Genomic DNA, 22,287 nt, shown 5'->3' on the forward strand with positions numbered 1-22,287 from the left:
CATTTTTAGCTAGTTTCAGCTAGCATCTGGTGCATTGGCTGTTTGTAAGCGTATAAACATGGAGTGCAAAAACACTCCAGCAGTCAAATTTGTGCGAATAAAGCAAGGCGAAAATTTGCTTTGCTTTCAATCTGAGCACACCTTTACAGCTATCTTTAAAATTTTACTAGTGGTTTTTACCCCCCGACCTGAGTTCAATAACGTCATTTGTTCACGTCGTCCAATTGCAGCCCATCTCTCTACTGATTGGTCTCCGAGAGGGCAGAGGTGCTATCTGATTGGTTGAAAGTTCAGACAAGTAGAAGCAAAAACAGACAGTAATGAATACTGTTGTGTTCTGAGGAGATAAAAATCACATTGACATCATTTACTCAGGGCATACACATAGAACATTTATTGCTGTGTAATCAGGCTTTAACCTTTGATGCCATATTGACTGACACAAGGATTTGTCTCAGAAAGATAGGAGGATATATCTTTGAAGCTAAAACAGCCCTTGGTTGCTTCGTGTTTTCCCTCTTCAACCTTTAATCTCAGGTATCCTCACTGACAAACAGGACACTTCAGGAAAAGGCAATCACTTCACCTGAAGTCATAAACAAACACACATACACACACACACACACACACACACTCACACACACATAACTGTCTTTACTCACTCATAAATACCCAACACCATGTGATATAACATAGTCATCAAAGTGATTTTGCATGATAAAAAAGGTCAAACCCTCAGATTTTCTCACATCACCTCATTCTTTTTGAGAAATTTAAAAAAGTAAGGTAATGATCAAAACACTAGGGGTACAACAGTCTAACTCTAGAAATCAGGCTTAAAGATGAGCATCTCCTTTTTGGGATGGAGTAATTAATCAAGTGGCAGAAGCCAAAGTAAGTTTGCATTAAAAGATGCAAAAGTTTTGTTCATTGTTACAGTGTCAAGCTTTTTATATCAAACTATGGTGTGTGAAAGGGTTGCTACAACATACTGTAGGTGTGAAGAGATGGGGAAGAGAGGATGAGTGCATCATTTCAAGAAAAACATACTGTATTGCAATCCCAGAACCATGCTCAAGGAACACTAATGTGTCCATAATCGATATGTTGTGGTGTAACTCTCAAATTAAAGCTTTCGTAGAGATGGTTTACGCTATTCATGGTTTTTAGCATAGGAGGCTAAAAAGCAAACAAAGCTCCCTGTGCGCAGCCAGGAAATGTCTGTGAGCTAGAGCGAACCTCATGTGCTGAGTGAGTATGGCTGTTCCAATCTCTGGTTGTCCTCTGGGACTCCAACATCTGAAAGAAAAAAAAAAAAAACAGAAAAAAAAAATCCACAAGGAACCGGTGTTCCCAAAGAGAAATGTGCTGGAGGGAACAATCACTTCAGCGCACAAAAGTTTGTTTGAAATTTTTTGCTTCGTTGTTTTATACATTGTCCACACCTTAAAAAATGTTATAAAACTGGAAGCCACTGGCAGACAAAAAAGTCCTAGACAACAAGTCAAAGAGACCGGATGGGTTAAATGAAACAGGGACAAGGTAACGGCAACACTTGCACGTGCCTATTCTCTTTTCTACAAAAATAGTGGAATAGAAATCACACGGTTATCACCCAACATTGACATCTTGATACACTTCTGTATATAGATAAAAATCTTGGTTAAATGCAATTCCATCATGCAGTCAAAGTCCCTCGCAATTCTTGTGGTTTTGTTCGTTCATAGTAAATCCTAAAGCTTGGTGAGAGGAAGTGGTGTTAAAAAGGAGTGTGCTTGAAGTCTCACTTTATTAAGCGGCTGTGAACCATGTTTTTGGTGCACACAAGACTGCCCCAGAAGCACGCATCTACTGTTTCTTCTTGATGGGGTTCATAAAGCTCCGTCCAACCTTGCTCTTTTTCATACTCATTTCTTCATGTCTGAGTGAATGAGAGATGCTGGAGATAGAAAGAAAAATAACCAATTTCACGAATCACTCCACGCACGGCTATACCTCCACAATCTGTCAATTTCTTTTTATTTTCCGCTGCCACTCAAGACAGAGTTGACAGAGGCGCGAAAGCTTTGATCAGTCAATACCTGTCTCCTGTTTCAGAAAAAAAATAAATAAATACAGAGGTATGGTGAAATGATGAGAACGATTTAATTCATGCCTTGGATACCTGAGGCAGTGCTCTCTCTCGCACACAAACACACACTGTGAGCACACACTCCTGAACTCTCCTCCACCTCACATTTTTTACTCTGATCTCAGCAGAAGGTCCTGCGCCAGAGTGAGTAGGACCTGTTGTTTCCGTCTGCCAGAACAGATGGACATTAGATCCGCTTTCAGCTTTCCCAGCCAAACAAATGACCTGCCTTCTCCTTTCCCAGCCTCACTTCCGCCTTGATATATTCCGCCATCTCTGAGCCTCCGCCCACTTACTTAACTGCACTGCCTCTGAGACATAAACAAATTAAAACAAAGTCTCTGTTGGTGTGGATAGCTATTTCAGTTTGGGTGCTTCTATTTTTGCATTTTCAACCTCAGTGAACCCGAGCCGACGCGGAGAAAAGGGAACTACTGCAGAGCAATGACAAGATGCTTTCTTGTGTCTTTGAGTTTAAGCTCTTTTGTCTCTGTTCCTATTGACTCCCTGATATGAATGGCCTCCTGGTCTTCCAATGCGAGCAGAACCTTCCATTGCCTCCTCTACAGGTACCGCCTCTAAGAGGGTATAAGGACCTATCTTCAGCTCTCGGGCCTTAACTCTGCGGGCCACTTCTTCACCAGCAGACCATAACCAAGACCACTCCCCTAGGTAGCACAAAATAGGACATGGGCTTGTCACAAATGTATAGAAAGGGGCTGAAGGGGCAAGATGAGGGTTTGGTTTTGGAATACAGGACATCATGTGTCATCGAGCCTCTCTCTCACTGATGGGAGCAGAGAGAGCGAGAGGGACAGCAATGGGTTTAGATCCAAGGAATGGAGAGACAAAGGAAGAGTAAACAGCAGGTTTCATCTGTTTTTCCGGCAAGGCCCTACTGTTGTTTGGCTTGAGCTCTTCCCTTTGAGTCCTTGCTCTCCATCTCCTATTTCCCCTCTTCCCTCTCCTCTTCTTGTATCAACTAATACCCCTGTCCAGGGGTTGGCCAAGAGGCCCTGGGGGTCCATAAGCTCCAGGCCCAGAATCTCCCTGCGGCCCTCCTTGCCCCGGGATGACAGCAACATCCCCCCTTGGTCCAGGCTTCCTGTGCTGTTGCACTTCTTCACTGCTCCTCCCGGGTACACCAGGGAGCTGGGCGACAGCAGTGATGTCAGCGATAAGCTGCTCAGTGTCTCTGACAAGTGTTCACTGTTTCCCGCTTGGCTGGAGCCACATCCGCCGATGGACGATCCAATGCCTATACCCAGGTCCTCATCGGAAGGGTCGATCGAGTCGTCGCGGGTGTAGCCTGGGCTTGTGCTACCTCGCCCGCTGCTCTGGCTCCGCTGGTGGCCCCTGGTGGCCTGGAGGGTTAGAGCTGATGAGGGGCTCGGCCTTGGTCTCAGGGTCTGGACCGGGGAGGAAAGGATAGTCCTGTCTTCAGGCAACGGGAGCGGTAAGGGGGCTGTCGGCAATGGCAGCTCCAAGTTCTGCGGCGGAGAGATGCTGAAGCTCAGTCCTTCTTCCAGGGTGGTCTGGAGGCTGCCTTCAGAGCTGCCTGTAGCAAGGGATGAGTCACTGTGGGAGGGGTACTGAAGAGAGGACGGGAGAAGGGGAGTGGAGAAAGAGAGGCACATTTCATCAGGAAAGAACATATAACACTATGTACAGACACTGGCAGTTTTCATAATAATTTCACATATTATTATTTGTTATCCAAATGAGAACAAAAACAAACTTTCACTTTTGCTTAAACATCAATCTAACAACTTATTCAAGCCCAGACCTCAATGAAACCTCACAACTATCCTTCTCTCATGCTCACTTTTCTCATCCATCCTATTTGAGTGAGTTTTGCCCTTCTACTTCCCTCCCCCTACCTGCATGCAGAGCATCTTGCTATGGGCTCCCGGGGAGCGGAGTGAAGCCCAGGAGGCCGGGGAGGTCAGCCTAAGGCCCCTTGTCAACCTTAGGCTCCTACTGCGGGGAGGTGCTGGGATGGCTGCTCCTGCAGGGTGGAAGAACTCTGCAGGCAGATGGAAGAGAGGAGAAATGCCACTGGCTCCTCCCTCTCCTTCTCTGTTTCTGTCCTTGTTGCTGCTGCTGGACACACCACCTTGAGGAGGGAATATACACTTTCCATTTCTATCCTGAAGTCAATTCATGTATTGTTTTCACTACCTGTTTAAAATTCCTTGACTGAGAAGAATGTATCATCACCTGAATAATGTATGTAGATACATATATATTTCCTATATTTATCTGAGGTAATTGCAATTAAGCACAAGACTTGCAGGTGGATGTCTTCAGTAAATCACAGTGTACACATATGCTTTGAAATTTCTGGTGTGGCCTGAATTGGAAAAAATATCTGGTTGCAGCTGCACAACAACACAGATGTGATGTTAATCACAGTTTTGACAATTTATTATAGAGGTTAAACTGCTTCTTGTAGTCTCTCCTCCTTGTTGATTATAGGTACATTTTGAGAGGCTACGCATGCACATGAACTGGCATCTGTCCTTTACAGTTTAGAACATTTCTGCTTCAATATTCTTGTCTTGAAAGTTGTTGAACTTTATTAACAAAACCAAACTGCATTTTGTCCTAAACAAGTCATTTAAGATTATATAATTTAATTTGACCCACCAGTGTATATGACATATAGTGTGACAAGAAAACCACAGCAAGCAATCAAATCAGAATTTAAACTTGCACACTAGTACAAATACAAATTTGAATCTATACATTATTTATATGTTTCTTTGAAAATGTGCCTAGCAATATAACTTCTCTGGATTTACTCACCAGGGCTGCAGTGAGGTGAGCACATGTGTGGTTGGTGTGTTTGCATTTCCATCTCCTGTAGTGCAGTTTCCATCTCAACACCAGTGCAGAGGGCCCTGCAGGGCAGGCCAAGCCCCTGCACCTGGCTCTGCACCACAGTCTGCGTCTGGTGGCCTCCACCTCCGGCCTCCTCTGAGCTGCGGGAGTCACTGCTGTACCTTCCCTGGAAGAGAAAAGATGATCTGACATTGAGGAGAAAGTCTTTTGTGGGAAATATCCAGGATAGCTGAATGTGTGTTTGTTTTTTTCCCCCAATTTAAAACTGCTGTCTGTCAGTCTTCTCTGCCACGGAATATGGTTTCTTGCCAAGAGCGGGTGATAGTGATGGTCGCTTGCCAAGGGCTTCGGCCATCATTGTGTTTACAATACAAAAGGTTAGAATACACCCTCTGAGCAGCTCTACTTCTTTGGGGAAATCTGAACTCTACAGACAGTCACTATAAATTATTAGAATAGAATAAATTATTTATATAGGAGGATGGCTAAATATTAAAAAAAGACAAAACAAATTTGTGTTTTGGAAACAGCTGGGACTTGTTTATAGTACAGCTAATTTTTAATTTATCTTAAAAGTTAATCATTAATCTGCCAGAGGAACAATTAGAGAATTTGCATTATTTTGCATTATATATTGTAAAGTGACAATTCCTGGTTCAGACCGAGCCTGATAGGAAATGAGTACAGAAAAAAAACAGACTCTCGGGCATCCTGCTGATATCAAACATGGCCTCTAATTGACATCATCCCTTGGGCTTTCCATTTCAGTGCTAGTGAAGGGGTGAGACCTGATTATAAGCCAAATGAGCCTGTTATTGTCATGTTAATATTATATATTGTAAAAATAAATGACTGGTTATAAATTTGTGAATGTGTGTGATGGCTGCAACAGCTGGAAGCGGGAAGCAGGCAGCAGATTAAGGCAGGTGTTCAGCTTTGTAAGCTCTTACCTCGTACGTTTTAATTACCATCACGTAGGGACTGCAGAATCACTGAGTGTGCGTTCATGCACGTGTGCCTATGTGTGGGTGTTTGGGTACACTTTTGTGCTTTCATTAGTGTATTGTACCTGAGTCATTTAGTCCTAGCCCCTGAACAGCCCCCTTTTCAAACAGCCAGCCACTCACACTCATACAAAACGTCAAACAGCCTTGGTACACATGCTCAATGCTACCCTCAGTCACACACACACACACACACACACACACAAATTCATTTTTTTAACCAAACATTTCTTGACAAATAAAGTCTGTAACCTTAGATCCCTTCTCACCTTCTGTCCTTCCCTCTTTCTTTCCCCCTCTCTTTCTACCCATCCTCTAATGAGCAGTGGTTCACAGCCATGCTTGGTGACTGCAGGCTTATCTGGCTCCCAACAACCAAGGAGCATTACCCCATTACAGAAGAGGATATCTAGGAAGGACGGATGATGAGGAATGGAGATAGAAGGGACTAGAGGGAGGTGCAGAGAAGGTGTGCAATTACCAGAGGGGCAACAGTGAGAAAGGGGAAGCATGAAAGATAAAGCGGGAAGGGGGAGAGTGGGTGCAAGAGAGGGAGGCTTGAGAGCCACCCAGGACAGCAACTAGGGAGAGCCTGGTGGAAAAGATTTATTCATGAGAGGGTCTGTGGTGGATAGAGACTGTGGATTCTTCAAAGACAGGATAGTTACCACTGATACACAGAGAGAAGGAGATAAAGGGGCCTTTGGAACTAAAGGTCTATATCTGTAATTCACAAGAGAGCCTGCACCATAGCCATGAAAAAGATTTCATAATGGTCATTTGTTTTGTGCTTCCTGCAATGAATAAAAAAACCATCAGGGAGCCTCTGCCATTGTTTGTGCTTACTCTCTTGGGGAAGTAGGAGTAGTAATTGTGGACGTACTGTGAATGTCAAGTACAAAGTAGTGGGCATACTAGAAGTTAACTACTGTGAATTTGTGGTGCAGTTGGTATTGTAGTGGTCAGTGTCTTTTTTTTCTTTCTCTAAAGCTGTTTTTACACAAAAAAGCGGCTGCTGGCATGAAGGAGGATCTGCTCTGCCTTGAAATTTTGTGTAAAGATATCAAGCAGGTACACAGTCCGACTAAATGATTCTGATACTGGCATTAGAGCAGGGGCTCACTCCCTGTTTTTCCTATCACACACACATGTATGCAAGCGCACACTATTTCTGTGAAATCACCCTTTTTTAACTCCAAGTAAAACATATTTATGCACATTATTAGCACTGATCAAAGCTCACATCCTTAAAGTATGTAATGACAGCTTTATGATGGAAACCAGAGCAGGCGTACTGTCGTGCAAAACCTTGGTATTCCTGAACGAAATGACTGCTAAATCTACCTTACTACATCAACAAAATTTTAATCTCCACACCTTCTCCACTCCTTCTTCCCCTTCTCACTTCACTGTGCTTATACCCACCTTGCCCTCTCGTGCCAGCAGCTGGTAGGCAGTATGTTCGTCCAGGCTGAGGTCATCCGGCAGGGCGGGGGATGAGGACTTGTCTGACAGTTGCTCCGACTTCAGCGACGCCTGCTCGATCTCCGCCATCCTGATTTGCTGCAAGGAATTAACCTCAGTTATTCTTGTCTCAAAAAGATGGGAAGTGGGAACAGCAACATTTTCAAACTTCCTGGAAAGTAGTTGAATTAATAGAGCATGGTCTCATCATTGCTGAGTTTAATGATTAATGATATTTTTTAGGGTTCATAGCAACCATGACTTTAGTATTGCACATATTTTTTATACACAGATATAAAATGTATAAAGGATCAGTCTGTTCTGAGCACGTGTTGCATCATTTATTTGATTCTACAGTATCTCTTATAGGCCAACATGAGCTACACAGACAAGATAGGTAAAACCTCCACCAAGCTTCGATACGCTTCACCAGATGTTGACAATTCAAAGTGGCCATAATGCCGTGGCACCTGTCTGTGAAGAGAGCAGGGTGAGAGATTTCAAGAAGTAATAACATTGGTTTGTCATCATCAACTTGAACAAATGTTTCCCAGTGCCAGAGAAGTAGGTGAAGAGAGAGGCTGAATGGGAGGCGAGACGCAGATGTCCAAGCAGTGCGAATACAGCAGGTGTTATATGTGACTGTTTTTGTGTATGTGTGTGCACCTGCGGCATCTGTATGGGTATTTAAGACGGAGTGAGGAAGTGCTTTTTGTTTCCATAGGGAGTGGTGTTGTAGTGGCACCAGAACCTCATAATTCTGCCCCTATAGCTAACTGTGCGTGTTTTCAAACACAACAACATTAAAACACTGCCGCTGTGTCTATGGTAACGATAATGACTGTCAACCGCATAGCGATCCTAAAGAGACAACATTACCGGAATAATTGGAAAGTGACAACAATTACTCCAACTGTTACTACCTCTCTCTCACATTTGTTCCAACATTGGCTCCAGCTAAGTTTGTTTCATCAGGGCTGCAGGTAACTCAGCCCATATGGCTACTGAATTGGTTTGAAATTATCGCCGCGTGAGCCTCCTGTAATCTCAAGATTCTCGGCTGATGCTCCTCTCTATCCCTATCTATTAAAACATACTGCAAACAGTGAGCTGGAGTCGAATTTCAGGGTTCTGGGGGTGCTGTGTTGCGTTCAAGCAGTGTTTCTTTAAAGAGTCACAGCAATAAATGGGCCAGAGAGCGAGAAAGAGAGAGAGTGAGAGTGAGTGAGGGTGGGGGGTGGGGGTGGGGGGATTTAAAAAGGATACTTAAAAAGGGCCAAGTGAAATTCAATGGAGTGAAGCCTGGTAGCGATATATTAACACGTGCCCATAGATGAGAAAGACAAAGAGGTTCGTACAGAAAGATTCATGGCTGGTATGCAGCAGTAAATTACCACTGCCCAAGCCCCCGAGGAGGGAGAGAGAGAGTGAGAGAGAAGTGGAATGAGGTGAGGCAAGGAAGTAAGGCAGAAGCAGAGCCAATGCAACTCTTTAATTTAAAGGAGCACTTTGCAGTTTTTCTGTTTTATCTCCATATATCACCACTCACCCACTAATGCTACCTTATGACAGCACAATATTGGCTGATTTGCTCTGTGTCTCAGAGGCGGGCTTTAAATAGCCTCTGAAAGGTCCCTGGGAGTCATCGGTCGGTACATTTATCGGCAGGTGATGGAGACTACAGCCTTCCTCTTCCTGTATTCTTGGCTGTGCCTCCAGGGACAATGAAAAAGGCACAATAGGCACAGGGAGAGTCACCACACAGTTGCTTCCAAGGTAACTGCAGCGATATCGTAGGCTTTGCTAACAAGATAGGGGACTCAGACAAGAACCAATTGAAAGTGTCCAACTGCCAGCTTGAATGGTGAGGCAAGGCATTGTTATTCAGCACCGCCAGGAGGCAATGAGAGGAGAAGATCGTGTGACTGAGCGAGAAAATAAGCATGACTAATCTCGTTGCCTGACTCATGCTAGTCAGGACATAGCAAGCATATGCAGTATCAGTTATGCTAAACAAATAAAGCAAGTGCGCCGGCAGACGCATGATAAATTTCCACAAAGCTCACATGCACAACAGGCACACCTCCTGCTCCTCCTTCTTGCTGTCTGCCACAGGGTTTTTTCATGCTATTATTAGGAGCCACCAGAGTCAGAGAGGTTGACACATAGGTGCTTTACTTGCATCATACAGTATCATCATGGGATATTATTTGACTGACACTACAGTAAAATGTTTTATTTTTGCCTTAAATTTAGTTGAGGAGTATTTATTACTGCTATATGACATTATAAGTCAATATGTGTTACAGTAGTTTGAAAATTTTTCTTTAGCTTGGCTATGGTTGAGCCTGCTCCTGTGCAGGTATCTTGAAGAACTACACTTTCAAAATAACTTACGAAACACTGATACCACCTTTCAAAATGGCGCCCTTCCAAAAATAGCATCATTGGAAATGGCATTCATGCATGCTTGAGGATTGCCTGTTTATGCTAGCAACTGAATGAATGGCATAGGCCTTCACTGCTCCATTGAACTGTTCCCTGCAGACACAGCTGTAGTCAGTCTCATGCTGTGGTGTATTCTAAGTCCTTATTAGGCAGTTACATGATGAATATTTCCACTGTTACACACATACACTGCACCCAGGTGTCCCCACTGTGGCCTCCTGTCCCCTTAAACAGAAAAACGCTGTGCATAATTCTCAAAGACTCATCTGTCAAAAATGGCAACACATCCATACAAGCTCTCTTGTACACAAACAAACTCGCACACAATGGCCAAGTCTGATGGTTAAAGAACATGGGAAATGAGAAGGAGAACTGCACTGGATCAGATATAGCAAATAAGAGACAGATAGAGTTTTCAGCCAGAGGAGCAGAGGGACAGATGGAAAGAGGAAGCATGTAAAAGAGGGAGGAAAGACTGATGGTTTGACAGCATCTGCAGACAGGCAGAAAGCAAGACTGACAGGTGAGGAGGTGTTGAGGCCAGTTATTGCTTCTTCTGAGCTGACCCGCTGCACTTTGTCATTGTGATGGACAACACTGGCACAGGACAGTAGATTTGTGAGTGCGTGTTTCTATGCAGTATCTCCTGTGTACAAAATACCCCCCCTCCAAAAAAAAAAAAAAAAAAAAAAAAAAAAAAAACAAGCACAAGTAAAGGCGAGCTGGTGCCTGCATGCGTGCATATCAGAAATGTGTGTGTGTGCATGCAGTGGGCCTCATTAATCCACATTTCTGCACACATAGAAAGTTGATATTATCTTGTTTTGATATTGGGTTTAATTAAGGGCTGAAATTCCCTATTATACTGTAACACAACAGCACATACAGTAGTTGACATGCTTTACAAAGCATGAACTTCTAACAATATTTTCCATACGTCTGCTTTGCGTGATGAATGAGGCCAATGTGTGTATGTCCATTACAGTACATGCAAATGCCTGTTCTTGTGTGTGTCCCTGTTGCAAATCTGCATGCATGCAATCTGGTCCCAAAAATTATGGTTGTGTGTGTGTGCACCTATGTGCATGGATGTGTGTGCTTTGTGAGTGTATATACTGTATGAAGGCATATACTGTTACCTGTATATTTTTGTACGTGTATACATAAGTATGCAAAGGAAGGAAGATATTTTTTCTTTGCATCCAGTGTGAATTTATTTAAAACTGTCCCTCAAGTTCATTTTCATTCAGCACCTGGGGTCATATTTACCAAGCATCTCAAAGAATCAGCCCTAACTGGCCCAAACTCCATAGAATGATGATACTGTCAGGTACAGGGGTAAAAGCAAGTTATAAAACACTATCTTCCTCTCTGCCTGGACTGAGGAGAGCTGCAATGTTGTCGTAACTTGTTAGGACCGTCCAGCAGGTGGACAGGGCCTGAAAAACATCAATGCACTTACACAGACACACACCTACACTAGTTATGTAAATGTATCCTTTTTTTTGTACTTGCCTCGTCTACAAAACTGCACCTACTTTGCAGAAAACAAAATCTGGAAATTTATTTGACAACGTGAAACTGCAGGTGCAACAGCAACAATTTGGGTCCCCCTCAGTTTATGTGCTTTGCAAATCAAAGCATTAGAGCTAAACTGGTCCTTCCCCCTCCACTAAACGCGATAATGAAACATGATTTAAAAAGTCTTGTTTTGCTGAATCATGAGCGCAGCCATTGGTGAAGAAGCCTTGACTGACCACAGCAAGTAAACCGTGGCATTTTCAAATACACTATGGATGCTCTGCAGTCTGTGAATATTTCAGTCTGGCTGCTGTGTGGTCGACCAGACGTGCTGCTCTCGCTTGCTTGCGCAGCTCTCTCTCTCTCTCTCTCACTGAACACAGCTGCCAACCCAGAGAGCCGCAGCAATAACGAGCAAGGAGGACTGCAGATTCACCTGTGACTCTCTTCAAGGGAAAGTATTATGTTTGCCCAAAAATTATTAGATTTGTTTCTAGGTTTTGTTTTGCTAAGGGGGTCATTAAAGAGACCACATCTAGCTACACAGTTGCTAAATTTGTAACACTGAGGTGGCGTCTTCATAAACAGCTTTCCTACTCTGAAGTGAGAATATCCTTAACATCTTTGGTGAAAGATTCTGTGTGATTAATAGAGGTGATTCTGACATGGTTGATAAATACAGACCTTGGTGCCCAGAGCCTATCACTAACAATGCTCATACTTACAAATAAGTGCATCTGTCTATGGTACTGTAAGGTACTTTGGACAGCCAAAAAATGAATGTCTGTGTTTCTGTTTCTCTTGTAACTTTAAATTTAACACTTGGAGCTATTGTCCTCTTCAGGTATGTATGTGTGTTTGTGTATTACATGTATGTGTGTGCTCCTATGTGTTCAGGGTGGTACCTCTTGTGGGTGGCCCTTGCAGTCTTTGCAGATGGGTGGAGGAGAGGAGTAGTGGTGGAAGACAGAGCCGGAGAGGTTGTCGATCATCAGCATCTCCCCCTCTAACGTATCCTTGATCAGGAGAGATACGCTGTCCAGCCACTGGCTCTCCTGGAACACATACACACACACACGCACACGCACACACACAAGTACACACACACACACACACACAGACACATACACACGGGACGCAGGCCGGCAGACCAGTATTGCACGCAGGCGCAAACATGTGCACATGCGGACATGCGAGGACAGAGAACACGCAGGGAAATGCATACACCGTTATATAGGGTTGAATAGGGTTAGAAAAATGCCTGTGTGCACACGTAAGTATGATTTTACATTTCTTATGCACTTGCACACAAATGCACAAACCCACACATTTGTAGATTTCACATTATGTAAGGCTTAATCTATAAGATTTTTAAAAAGCATCTCAAACACTTTCTCTGCGTCAGAGATCATGTACAAATAAACCAGAACAAATCACCTCTCATACTTTGTTGGCCTTTAGGGCTAAACACTGCTCTCTTTTGGAAAAAAGGCTCTTCAATAACATGACTCCAAACCCTCATTAGCCAAGTAACACATAATTTTACTATCAAAGCCTTGAGCACTGAGAGCGGTGCAATTACATTTGATATATCACCTCAATTAGGCTGTTCAATACCTTGTTGAAACAATTTAGGATTTAAGCATTTGCTTTGTGCTCTGGGTATTATTAGGTTTAAAGCAATTTAGACTGAATCAGTCAGGGCTTTTTCTGCGACTTAAATGATCCCTCCTTGCTTGAATCTCATCTGCCAGATTGGTTTCTCGGAAAACCAATCTGGCAGAAAGAGGAAACTACTGACAGAAAAGGGAAACTACTTTAAAAATGATTTCTGTGTTTCTTGGCAGGGCACTGTATTTCACAATGAATTGGACGCATTGTGCCTGTAGCACATTCATAACAGCCAAAATAACTGTATTACATCAGCAGATATATCCCAAAAGATACTGTGAAACAAGGTCACTCCTCTTCAATCCCCACACAAGCCTATTTTCATAACACATTTCCACAACATCGCTTATAGCGCTATACTTAGATCAGTTATGCAAACACACATTTCTGACTCACACTGTTATATTACAATCACTCATGGCTCATATGTTGAAAATGAGGGGGCTAAGAATTCAAGAAGCAGGTTACTGTACTCCCAGTAATATAAATGTACCTACATCATGCTGGTTTATGAAACAGTGTTGCAGTGCAACTTTCTGGCTCAAAGACAAACTGACTATGCCAGATCCAGCTCTTTTAATACAGGCACTGCACTTCTTCTCCCCTTTTCTCTCACACTCTCACAGGCAGTCCAGTCCCAAGATAGTTCAGTCTGTGTAGGTGGAGAGCTTGATATAAAAATAATGTTTGATTGACTGTGGTGGCCTATGTGCTGGCCTCCATTAATAACTGTATTAGTGGACAACAATAGGGCCCCGTCTGCAGGGAATAGAAGTTGAGAGAGAGAGGAGAGGGCTGAAATTAATTACTGCCTCTATCTGACTGTCACTGGCTCAGCTATTATCTCTCCTCTCTTATTCCCTTTCTCTCTCTCCCTCTGTGTGTGTGTCGACTTCCTACGGTGTGTCCTCTAGTCCCTGTGCGATATATTACTAGTATTTCGCCATACAGTCAAACATGAGTTCTTTATTGTCTAATATGGCACATTATAGAATATAGTAGTAGCTGCAATCTCTCTTGAGCTCAGTCTCATACACATAATCAAACCTCATCTAATCTATTAACACTCCTTAGGTATAAATCCATCAATTTAATGGATGACAAAAGACATGTCAAGTCTTTTTTTCACATTTTTTTTGTGTGTTTATAAATTAACAAGAGAAAATTAATTTTATTTACTAGAAAATCTGCTGGTAATATCATAGTAATGTACAGAGATAAACCAAAGTCTGGAGCACAAAGCACAAGATGTCACAGTGTTCGGTTTGCACACTTCCTCACATGCACACACACACTCAAACCCCAGGACCTGTGCTCTGAATAAATTGCACTGGTCTGCCACATCCCTTATTGCATCACTTGAGGGGCAGAGAATGAGAGAGAGGGAGATCAAGACAGATAGAGATGGACAGACAGAGAGAGAGAGGGAGGATGCTGCCAGTGTGTTCTCCCTGGTCTGCATTAAGTTCCTTTGTCAGCCAACACTGAGCTAAAAATGGCTCCATGAAGCCAAGTTTAGCTCTACAAAGGTGAAACTCCACATGGCAGCCGATGAGTCATCTTTATGTGTGTTTCTGCGCAGACTATCATTAGTGATTTCATAATGGAAGCGTGTGTCTCTGCTGTCAGACTTGAGAGTAGAAATGAGAGACCATCTACTCTCACACACATAAGAAGGCAGTGAAATCATCATTTCAAAAGTGTAACCTGTTCGTGTTCATGTACAAACTCTCCCACTCGCGTCGGAGTACTTAAAACTTAATAAAGCTTAAATTAAAAAAGGCTAATTGAGTAAGCAATTAAAGTTGCTAACATGGGTTGCTATGACTACAGTAAAAGAAGGCAAAAACTTACTTTGAAAAAGTAAAATGAAAATATATGGCCTAGCCTTGTCTGCCTAATATCAATTTGGTAATTTGGTTTAATTAATTTAATTTTGGAAAATGCCTTTAATTCCAGCCTGGTGGTATTGCTTTCATATTAACTGGTTTCTTAACACAATTCCATTTGTGCAATGTTGCCATTAAGGCACAGCTTAGTGTCTTTTTCTTCCTTTCCTTTTATCTGCCTTTTCTTTTTCTTCCCTCTCTTTGTGTAAATGTTTAACCCTCCCTGCCCTTCCTTCCTTCTCTGCAAAAGAAAAAGAACAAAAGTACAAATGGCTGATACAAAGAGATCGCTAAAATGGCCAAACGTAACCACGCAATGCGGCTGTCAGTCAAATTTCTCAAAAAAAAAAGAAAGAAAGAAATAGAACAGCAATTCTCTCCCATGTCAGCACCATTCAAACACTGTACAGAAATCACTGCCATATTGTTTACCTCTTTTGTATTCTTCCAGCTTGTTCATCAAATATGTAATTTTCTCGGCTTGAACTAATGTAGTGATACTGTGTGAAGAGAAGCAAACTGACAGGCAACCAGAGACGAAGAGAGAATTCTTACAAGTAGGGATGTCTCCATTACGTTTTTTTGCCCTTAATCCTGATTTGAATCCTTTTCCTACATACTCAGCCTAAGTAGGTCTACATTAAACTGACAGAGCAAATACTGCAGTAAATGATATACTGTATGTTTAGATATGTTTGACAGCTGACAATCGGGCCTGCATCACATTTTATTGATTTCCTTATATTGCATAGTGTCTACTGTTTGACTATTCTTGGAGAGAGGTGTCAGAGTGGACACTGTGTCTCCTTTCACTTGCAGACAAAATACCTCAGCTCAAACAAAGAGCAGCACTTTAAAGGCACTGTACACTTGCAAATTGAAGCTAAAATGGATGCAAAAACTTTATTTATTAATGTTTTTTGGCCAAAAACATTTTGAATACCTTGCTGGCACATACTGTCATGTCATGAGAAACTGCTGGCAACTGTTGATATCACTCTAGGGGCTCACTTGCTTACAGTGTGCTGCTTTAGGCAACGGCTCCACAGTTTTAAAAGGAGCACAGCGAAGCATTACAGCTGAGCTCTGGGATACAATAAAAAAGGATTAGAAATAGTAGACCTGACTTAATGTGGTCGGAATAAAAAATAAAAGAAGCTTTGACTGGCCTGATCGTGGTCCTGCAGATAGGCTTGAGACATCCCTACTTACAGACACAAACGCAAACATGTGTGCACACCCCCCACCCACGCACACACTCAAAGACCAATCATACAAAACAGGCCTTTCACTCTACCACCAAACAAACATGAGAATACTTGTGCATCTTCTCTCTCTGTTTCTCTCTCTCTCTTACACACACGCTTCCTACATAAATACACACACTCACTTGTGCTGGTGAGTACAGGCTCCGGCTGGAGTTGCGGGAGTTGTATGGTCCTTGATGCGCAGCGGCTGCCGCGTGCCGCATCTTCCTTCCTCCTTCCCCCTTCTCTCCTCTGGCATCTCCCCTCTCCCTTCCTCCTGCTGTACCCCCGGGCCCCGATCCGGCGGCGACTAGTCCTTTTTCCACCCCCCCACCCCCACAACTGGGGGCGCCCATGCAACAGAGGGTGCCCTGGGCCAGCTCCAGCTCAATTTCTGCATCCATCTCCGCCTCCTCTTGGGCCTCCTTGTTGGAGTCGTCCAGGTGCTTCATCAGCACGGCCACCACCACGTTGATGAGCACGAACTGGGCGGTGAGCACGAAGGAGACAAAGTACATGGGCGAGATAAACTGAAGGCTCGGATTGCAGGCATAGTCCACATCGGTGCCGTGGTCTGGTGGGCACTCCCGCAATGTGTCCTGGTGTCATAAAGGCAGAGGAAAGAAGTCAGGACGGGGTTAATTGGGGAAGATGAAAAATAGTTGTATGAATGGGGACACTCAGATGAGCCATCATGTTTTTTTTGGATAGGGCTTTGTGAAGATAAAGGAAGTGGGCAATTACAGACAATTACTATTTAACGTAATTCATGATGTTGTCTTTTAACTGGAGTGGAATTTACTGTAAAATATGGCTGACATCATTGTTTAGATCTGACATGGCTTTGACAAAAGTAGAAAAAACTGAATAGATTTTGCTCCTGTTAATAAGGCTCTCTGTATTCATGACAACTTGTATAATCATCACACACCTAATTGTTTTGCACCAATGCAAAACAACAGGAGGCTTTTTTTGATTATTATTATTCTCGTGGGTTTCCACTCTGGTTAACTTGTTCACAGTGGAGTTCAGTCAGAGCAGAACCAAAGTGACAAGTGTTTTCTGGAGGAAGTACACATATCTCACCCAGGCTGTGACCACACATAACAATTTCAGCCCTCTGAGCTGAAGCTGGTCTTTTCTATCTAATTTGGCATGACATTTACACACTGTGCTCCTTCACACAACATCTCCCTTTTCTGCCTTCACTACCTCTCCATCCTATTTCTTTACGGATTTTTGTTCTTCCCTCAAATCTCCATTTTCTCACTCCACCTCTCTTGTGCTGCTCTACCTTCCCCTTTTTCATTTCTGCTGTAATCCCTTTAGAGAGGAGAAAGCATAATAACTGGTCAGTACTTTTAACCCCATTCCCTTCCTCCTACCCCCCCTTTTATTACAGTTTGCCGGTGCTTCCTCTTCTCTCCTCTGCCTCATTATTTTCTGTCTTCCCTATGGTCGCTGTACGACTAATTACCACTCTGCTTTACCTGCTTCTTACTAAACCAAAGCAGGCCTACCTCTCTCACATCCCAGGTAGTAATTTGACGGCTAAAATGACAGAGATTTACTCTGAGAGGTAGCATCTGTGGCCCGCTGGCTTGCTTCATGGCCCGCTACCATCCACACTGCCTGTATCCAGTGTGTGTTTAATGGTCCACGCCCGACACGCTCCAGCATAATCTCTATTCCCCTCGCAGCCAAGGTGTGCGGAGGAGTGGTGATAGCTGCTGGTGGTGGTAGATGTGTGTTTGGGGGAAACTGGCGCTTTGTGTGTGTACGCGCGTAATGAGGCACAGTCATTGCCCTACCCATCAGTGAGGAAATCTGTACTCCTGGTGCTGAGCAAGCACGTTTCCTTTTCATCAACAACTATCACTAGAGTGAAAGATAGGATGCATGAGAGAAATAAAAGAGAGTTTCTCTCGTCCCTCTCTTCAGCGTTCAGCCCTTGCTCTAATTTCTTTAACACAAATTCTAGACTGGGTGAATTTTGTTTATTACTCTATGTACTGTAAATCAGGCTAAGGCCAAGCTATAGAAAATAAAAATAGGAGCTTTAGCTAACTGGTTGAAACCTTCCAAATGAGTGAATGACTGTCCAGTTGGATGTAACTCTGTACCTTCATGATGCCATTCCAGTTGTCGCCCGTGGAGACTTGAAACAAGGTAAGGAAGGCCATGCCAAAGTTCTCAAAGGTAGCGTGACGACTCATACCCTCACATGGGTAGTCTTCATTGCAAACTGAGGATGAGGAGTAAGGGAGTGGATGGAGGGAGAGGAGAAGTTATCGGGTCACAGATAACAAAAGAGGTGAGAGGATAAGAGAAATGAAAAATGGTACAGAAAGGGAGCAGGGATAAGAAAAGAAGAAGAGACTTGTGAATATGAACAGTCAACACTTAACATGCTGTCGCTCCTAAAAAACTGCACAAGCATGTACCATCTCTGTCGCTAAGCTGCCTGGATGATTGTCCAAACAAGCCAACTCAGTGTAGACACAGTCTGTTATCAAATAAGTAGCAATGTGACCAAACATTCTATTTGTCTTTGAGCTTATATCCCAAGATAATCTTTGAAATGGCCTCAACAAAAGCGACACTTGCATTTGCCACTAATCCGTTCTCCTGCCAAGCTCCAATAGGAAGCAATGTTGCCACTGGCTGCAGCTGCAGCACACAAGGGAAATGTGACAGTTTGGAAGATATATCTTCCAACTTCAATGTGGATATTTTAGGACAGTACTTATGTATCAGAACACTGGAGAGTGGGTTGATTCCCTAATGGCTGACTGACTGCAGGAGAGAGAACTGATGAAAAAGAATACAGGATGGGGAGGAAATAAGGAGATTTTCATAGTTAACACAAGTCCTCGTACTTTTATGTCCATGAGCTGAGGGTACAACGAGTGCACAAAAACTTGAATTTTATTCACCTATTAGGACAGACATTGACATATGTTGATTTTTAATTATTGTACACCCACTGTATAGTGATGATGTGGACAGATAGTCTTCGACTGGCTGGTGTAATCCTTTTGTCACATTACCACATACCATATATATGATGAAAGGATTAATCCAACCAGCGAAAGAGCTTATGTACATTACCACATACATATATGTGCATATTTAGTTCCATGCCAGAAATAGGATAACACATAGTTTCTCAAAGGTTTTAAGATTAGCATTGAGATCAAAGAGTTACCCGTCCCAAGTCAAAGGAAAATCTGTCCAAACCTAAAAATCTTTGAAGAGATTCTTCTGAAGACAGTTCCCCTTTGAAAGCCCACAGGCAGCAGAAGTTATGGCAAGCACCATTTTGTCATCTTTCCAGTTACACTGGATAAATATTTGTCAATCATCAAACACAGTTGAATGAATGAATATATGGATTCTCTGTAAAGATTTGTAGTTAAAAAAAAACAAAAAAAAACACCAAATGCTGTCTTATGTAACTTGCTTGACCTCATTTATGAATTTATTATGAGTTTTATGTGAGATAATTCTTTGTAGCATCACAACTGGATAATGTGCACTTACCAAGTTCTCCAAAAAGCTCTACTCCTAAGGCGGCGTAGATGAAAAACAGCAGCATGAAGAGCAGGCCCAGGTTACCCACCTGCAGCACACACACCCAGATAAACATACACACAGACACACACAGACAAACAGACAGGAAAACCTCTTACCATGCATATGTTGTAAACTGTCTCACAGCATTCTGGCATCTGAAACAACAAAGTGCTTCCTATACAGCATTATGGATAGGTTCTATGCTCTGGCTAGCTTATAAATTCAAATTCTGATGCACAGGACTAGTTCTTTTTTTTAGTTGGTTATGGTTCGGGTTACTTTTCTATTTAACACTGCTATTGAACACATCAGCAAGAAATATAATAGGACAAGAAATGGGTGTTCATGAAACCGGTCACACAGGATTTCCACCTTATTTCTAGCGTGCTGCTCCCATATCACTCTGCTCGGTTCTGCAAACTATGGTGTAACTTCCTCTGAGACTTTGATCCAACTGAACCCCTGACGCTGTTGTGAATTTTTAAGTTTGGGGACTTGGCTCGGTTCCACCACAAAACAGGCCTCTGTTACCACAACTTAGTGGCAATGATGATATTGCACGGTGAACACAAATCTAATCCCATTACGGGGATACAGAACACGTCTCCTATTCACCGTCTTTAACGCTCTGCTAACAACACTGCTCCACTGGGAATGAGGACATGCACTGACAAGTAGTTATTATAAATGTACTCCATGTGTTCTAAGGAGAGGTTTGGATTATTTCACCTGTTCTTCGGGGAAAACATATTTTGAAAATTTGCTTGTTACTTCGTCGAGTTCAGTCTAGGAATAATGCATCAACATTATGACAATTACAGACGCTTGTTTTAAAGAGATTACACAAAAGCTGTTACGCAAATAAAGTTTATGAAAAGATATAATGTTGAGATACTTGTGGCAGAGGCTTTTTGGCTCTACTTGAAAGTGAGATTGGAGAGTTTGAAGAAAAAGCTCTCAGTAAACAGGAGCCAAGTTAAACAATTGTGACTGCGATTGAATTTAGGTGACTTTAAATTGAACTAGAATGAGATTCCAGACCTTGCAAAAGAAAAATGTTGTAGGGATCTTTATTCAAGTGTCTTGCCCTCAATAAAAACTCACTAAAGTGACTGTTAAAACTGGTAAGAATTCAGAGTATGTTCTTTATCTGCATTTTAAACCTGTCAAAGGCTTCTCCATAAATAGACTGATACGATTCACCTGCTGGGCATGTTAAGCAGTTCAAATCTACACTTAATGCAAGACCTGTAGTAGATGGTGAAAGAAGAATGTAATATCTGCATACATACCACACAAGGTACATTATGGAAACATCAAAATGTACCATTAATGTGGACAAATATGCCCCATTACATGAGGGACAGTCTAATTGCCATACAAGCTTTCATCTGGAGTGCTGATGTGACTGGTACAGGGTTTGCCTCAAGTCTGTCTCTAAGTTAGAGCTATCCTGCCTGGAGGGCTTAACAATCTGTGCTTCATAATGGCCTGAGTCAGTGTGGGATCCAGCATAAGGATGAATGCACTTTTGAGAAAAACAAGTTTTACTAAGAGGGATTTAATGGTGTATTCTATGCAAATGTATATAACAACAACTTACCCTCTACTATATTAAAATGAACCCAAGCTTTACTATTTGTTTGATCTATTTTTTGTTATTATTTCAACAATTTAATCTGATTTAATTTGGACAGACACCAAAATCACATTTATTTCTACAGCTAAATACGAGTCATTTCACAAGGGGCAGCTCTGATATGCCAAAGGCTATTCTGGATGCTTTCTCAGCATTTCCCACAGAAGATATAAAACAACTTGCTTGTCTTTAGTGCCAACATGATATAAGCTATTAGTGTCAGTGAACAGCATGCTGCAGCCATCTTGCATCAGTTGGGGAGCAGAGGATAATGGAGGATGCTTGTGAGTAAAATGACTTTGTCTTATTGCGTCTTTGTCAAGACAAGCCATGGAAATGCATTTTTCTTAACATTTTAATGACCTATTAAGCTTATCCATCCACTTCAGTACAAGTATACGGATCCCTCATTACATTTCCATGTCCTGTCATGGCCTATTAGATATATAAACTGCTTGTGGAACTTGTGAGGCATTCACATCATGTTTAATCTTATAAATTATTATTCCAGCAGACATCTGTCCCCATGTGTCATGATTCATATTATTCATATTCTTTGCCTTCATATACCAATAGGAGTGAATTTGCCCACTCCTTTATTCAGTTGTATCCTCAAGCCTTTGTTGAAATGTCAATACTGTCCTCAATATCCTATGTGATGTAATGAAGAAAAGTTGGCAGCTTGCCATTTCATTTTCACTGTGAAATATAGTGTAATATCACCCCAGTAAATCTCTCGCCAGGTGTAACACTTTAACTCTCACTCTTTCAGTACCTCAATATGCACACACACCCGTGCACACAGTCAGAGACCTCCTGGAACTGTTTAATTAGCCCCAGTTTTAATTACCTC

At 42.5% G+C, this 22,287-nt stretch overlaps 1 protein-coding gene across 1 annotated transcript in view; it reads right to left on the reverse strand.

Moving 5' to 3' along the window:
- Positions 1-366: 366 nt before the first annotated feature.
- cacna1ia (calcium voltage-gated channel subunit alpha1 Ia) overlaps positions 367-22,287 on the reverse strand; it is a 71,178-nt gene continuing 49,257 nt past the window's right edge. Inside the window, exons 29-36 of the mRNA XM_018672228.2 lie at positions 19,763-19,841; positions 18,343-18,464; positions 16,363-16,818; positions 12,318-12,467; positions 7,405-7,542; positions 4,940-5,141; positions 4,012-4,247; positions 367-3,723 (exon numbers count right to left, since the gene is read on the reverse strand). Coding sequence (XP_018527744.1) covers positions 3,004-3,723; positions 4,012-4,247; positions 4,940-5,141; positions 7,405-7,542; positions 12,318-12,467; positions 16,363-16,818; positions 18,343-18,464; positions 19,763-19,841 — 2,103 coding nt within the window. The 3' untranslated portion in view covers positions 367-3,003. The remainder of the gene's footprint in view (positions 3,724-4,011; positions 4,248-4,939; positions 5,142-7,404; positions 7,543-12,317; positions 12,468-16,362; positions 16,819-18,342; positions 18,465-19,762; positions 19,842-22,287) is intronic.

Source organism: Lates calcarifer, linkage group LG11 (assembly GCF_001640805.2).
Source record: "Lates calcarifer isolate ASB-BC8 linkage group LG11, TLL_Latcal_v3, whole genome shotgun sequence".
Classification (NCBI taxonomy): domain Eukaryota; kingdom Metazoa; phylum Chordata; class Actinopteri; family Centropomidae; genus Lates; species Lates calcarifer.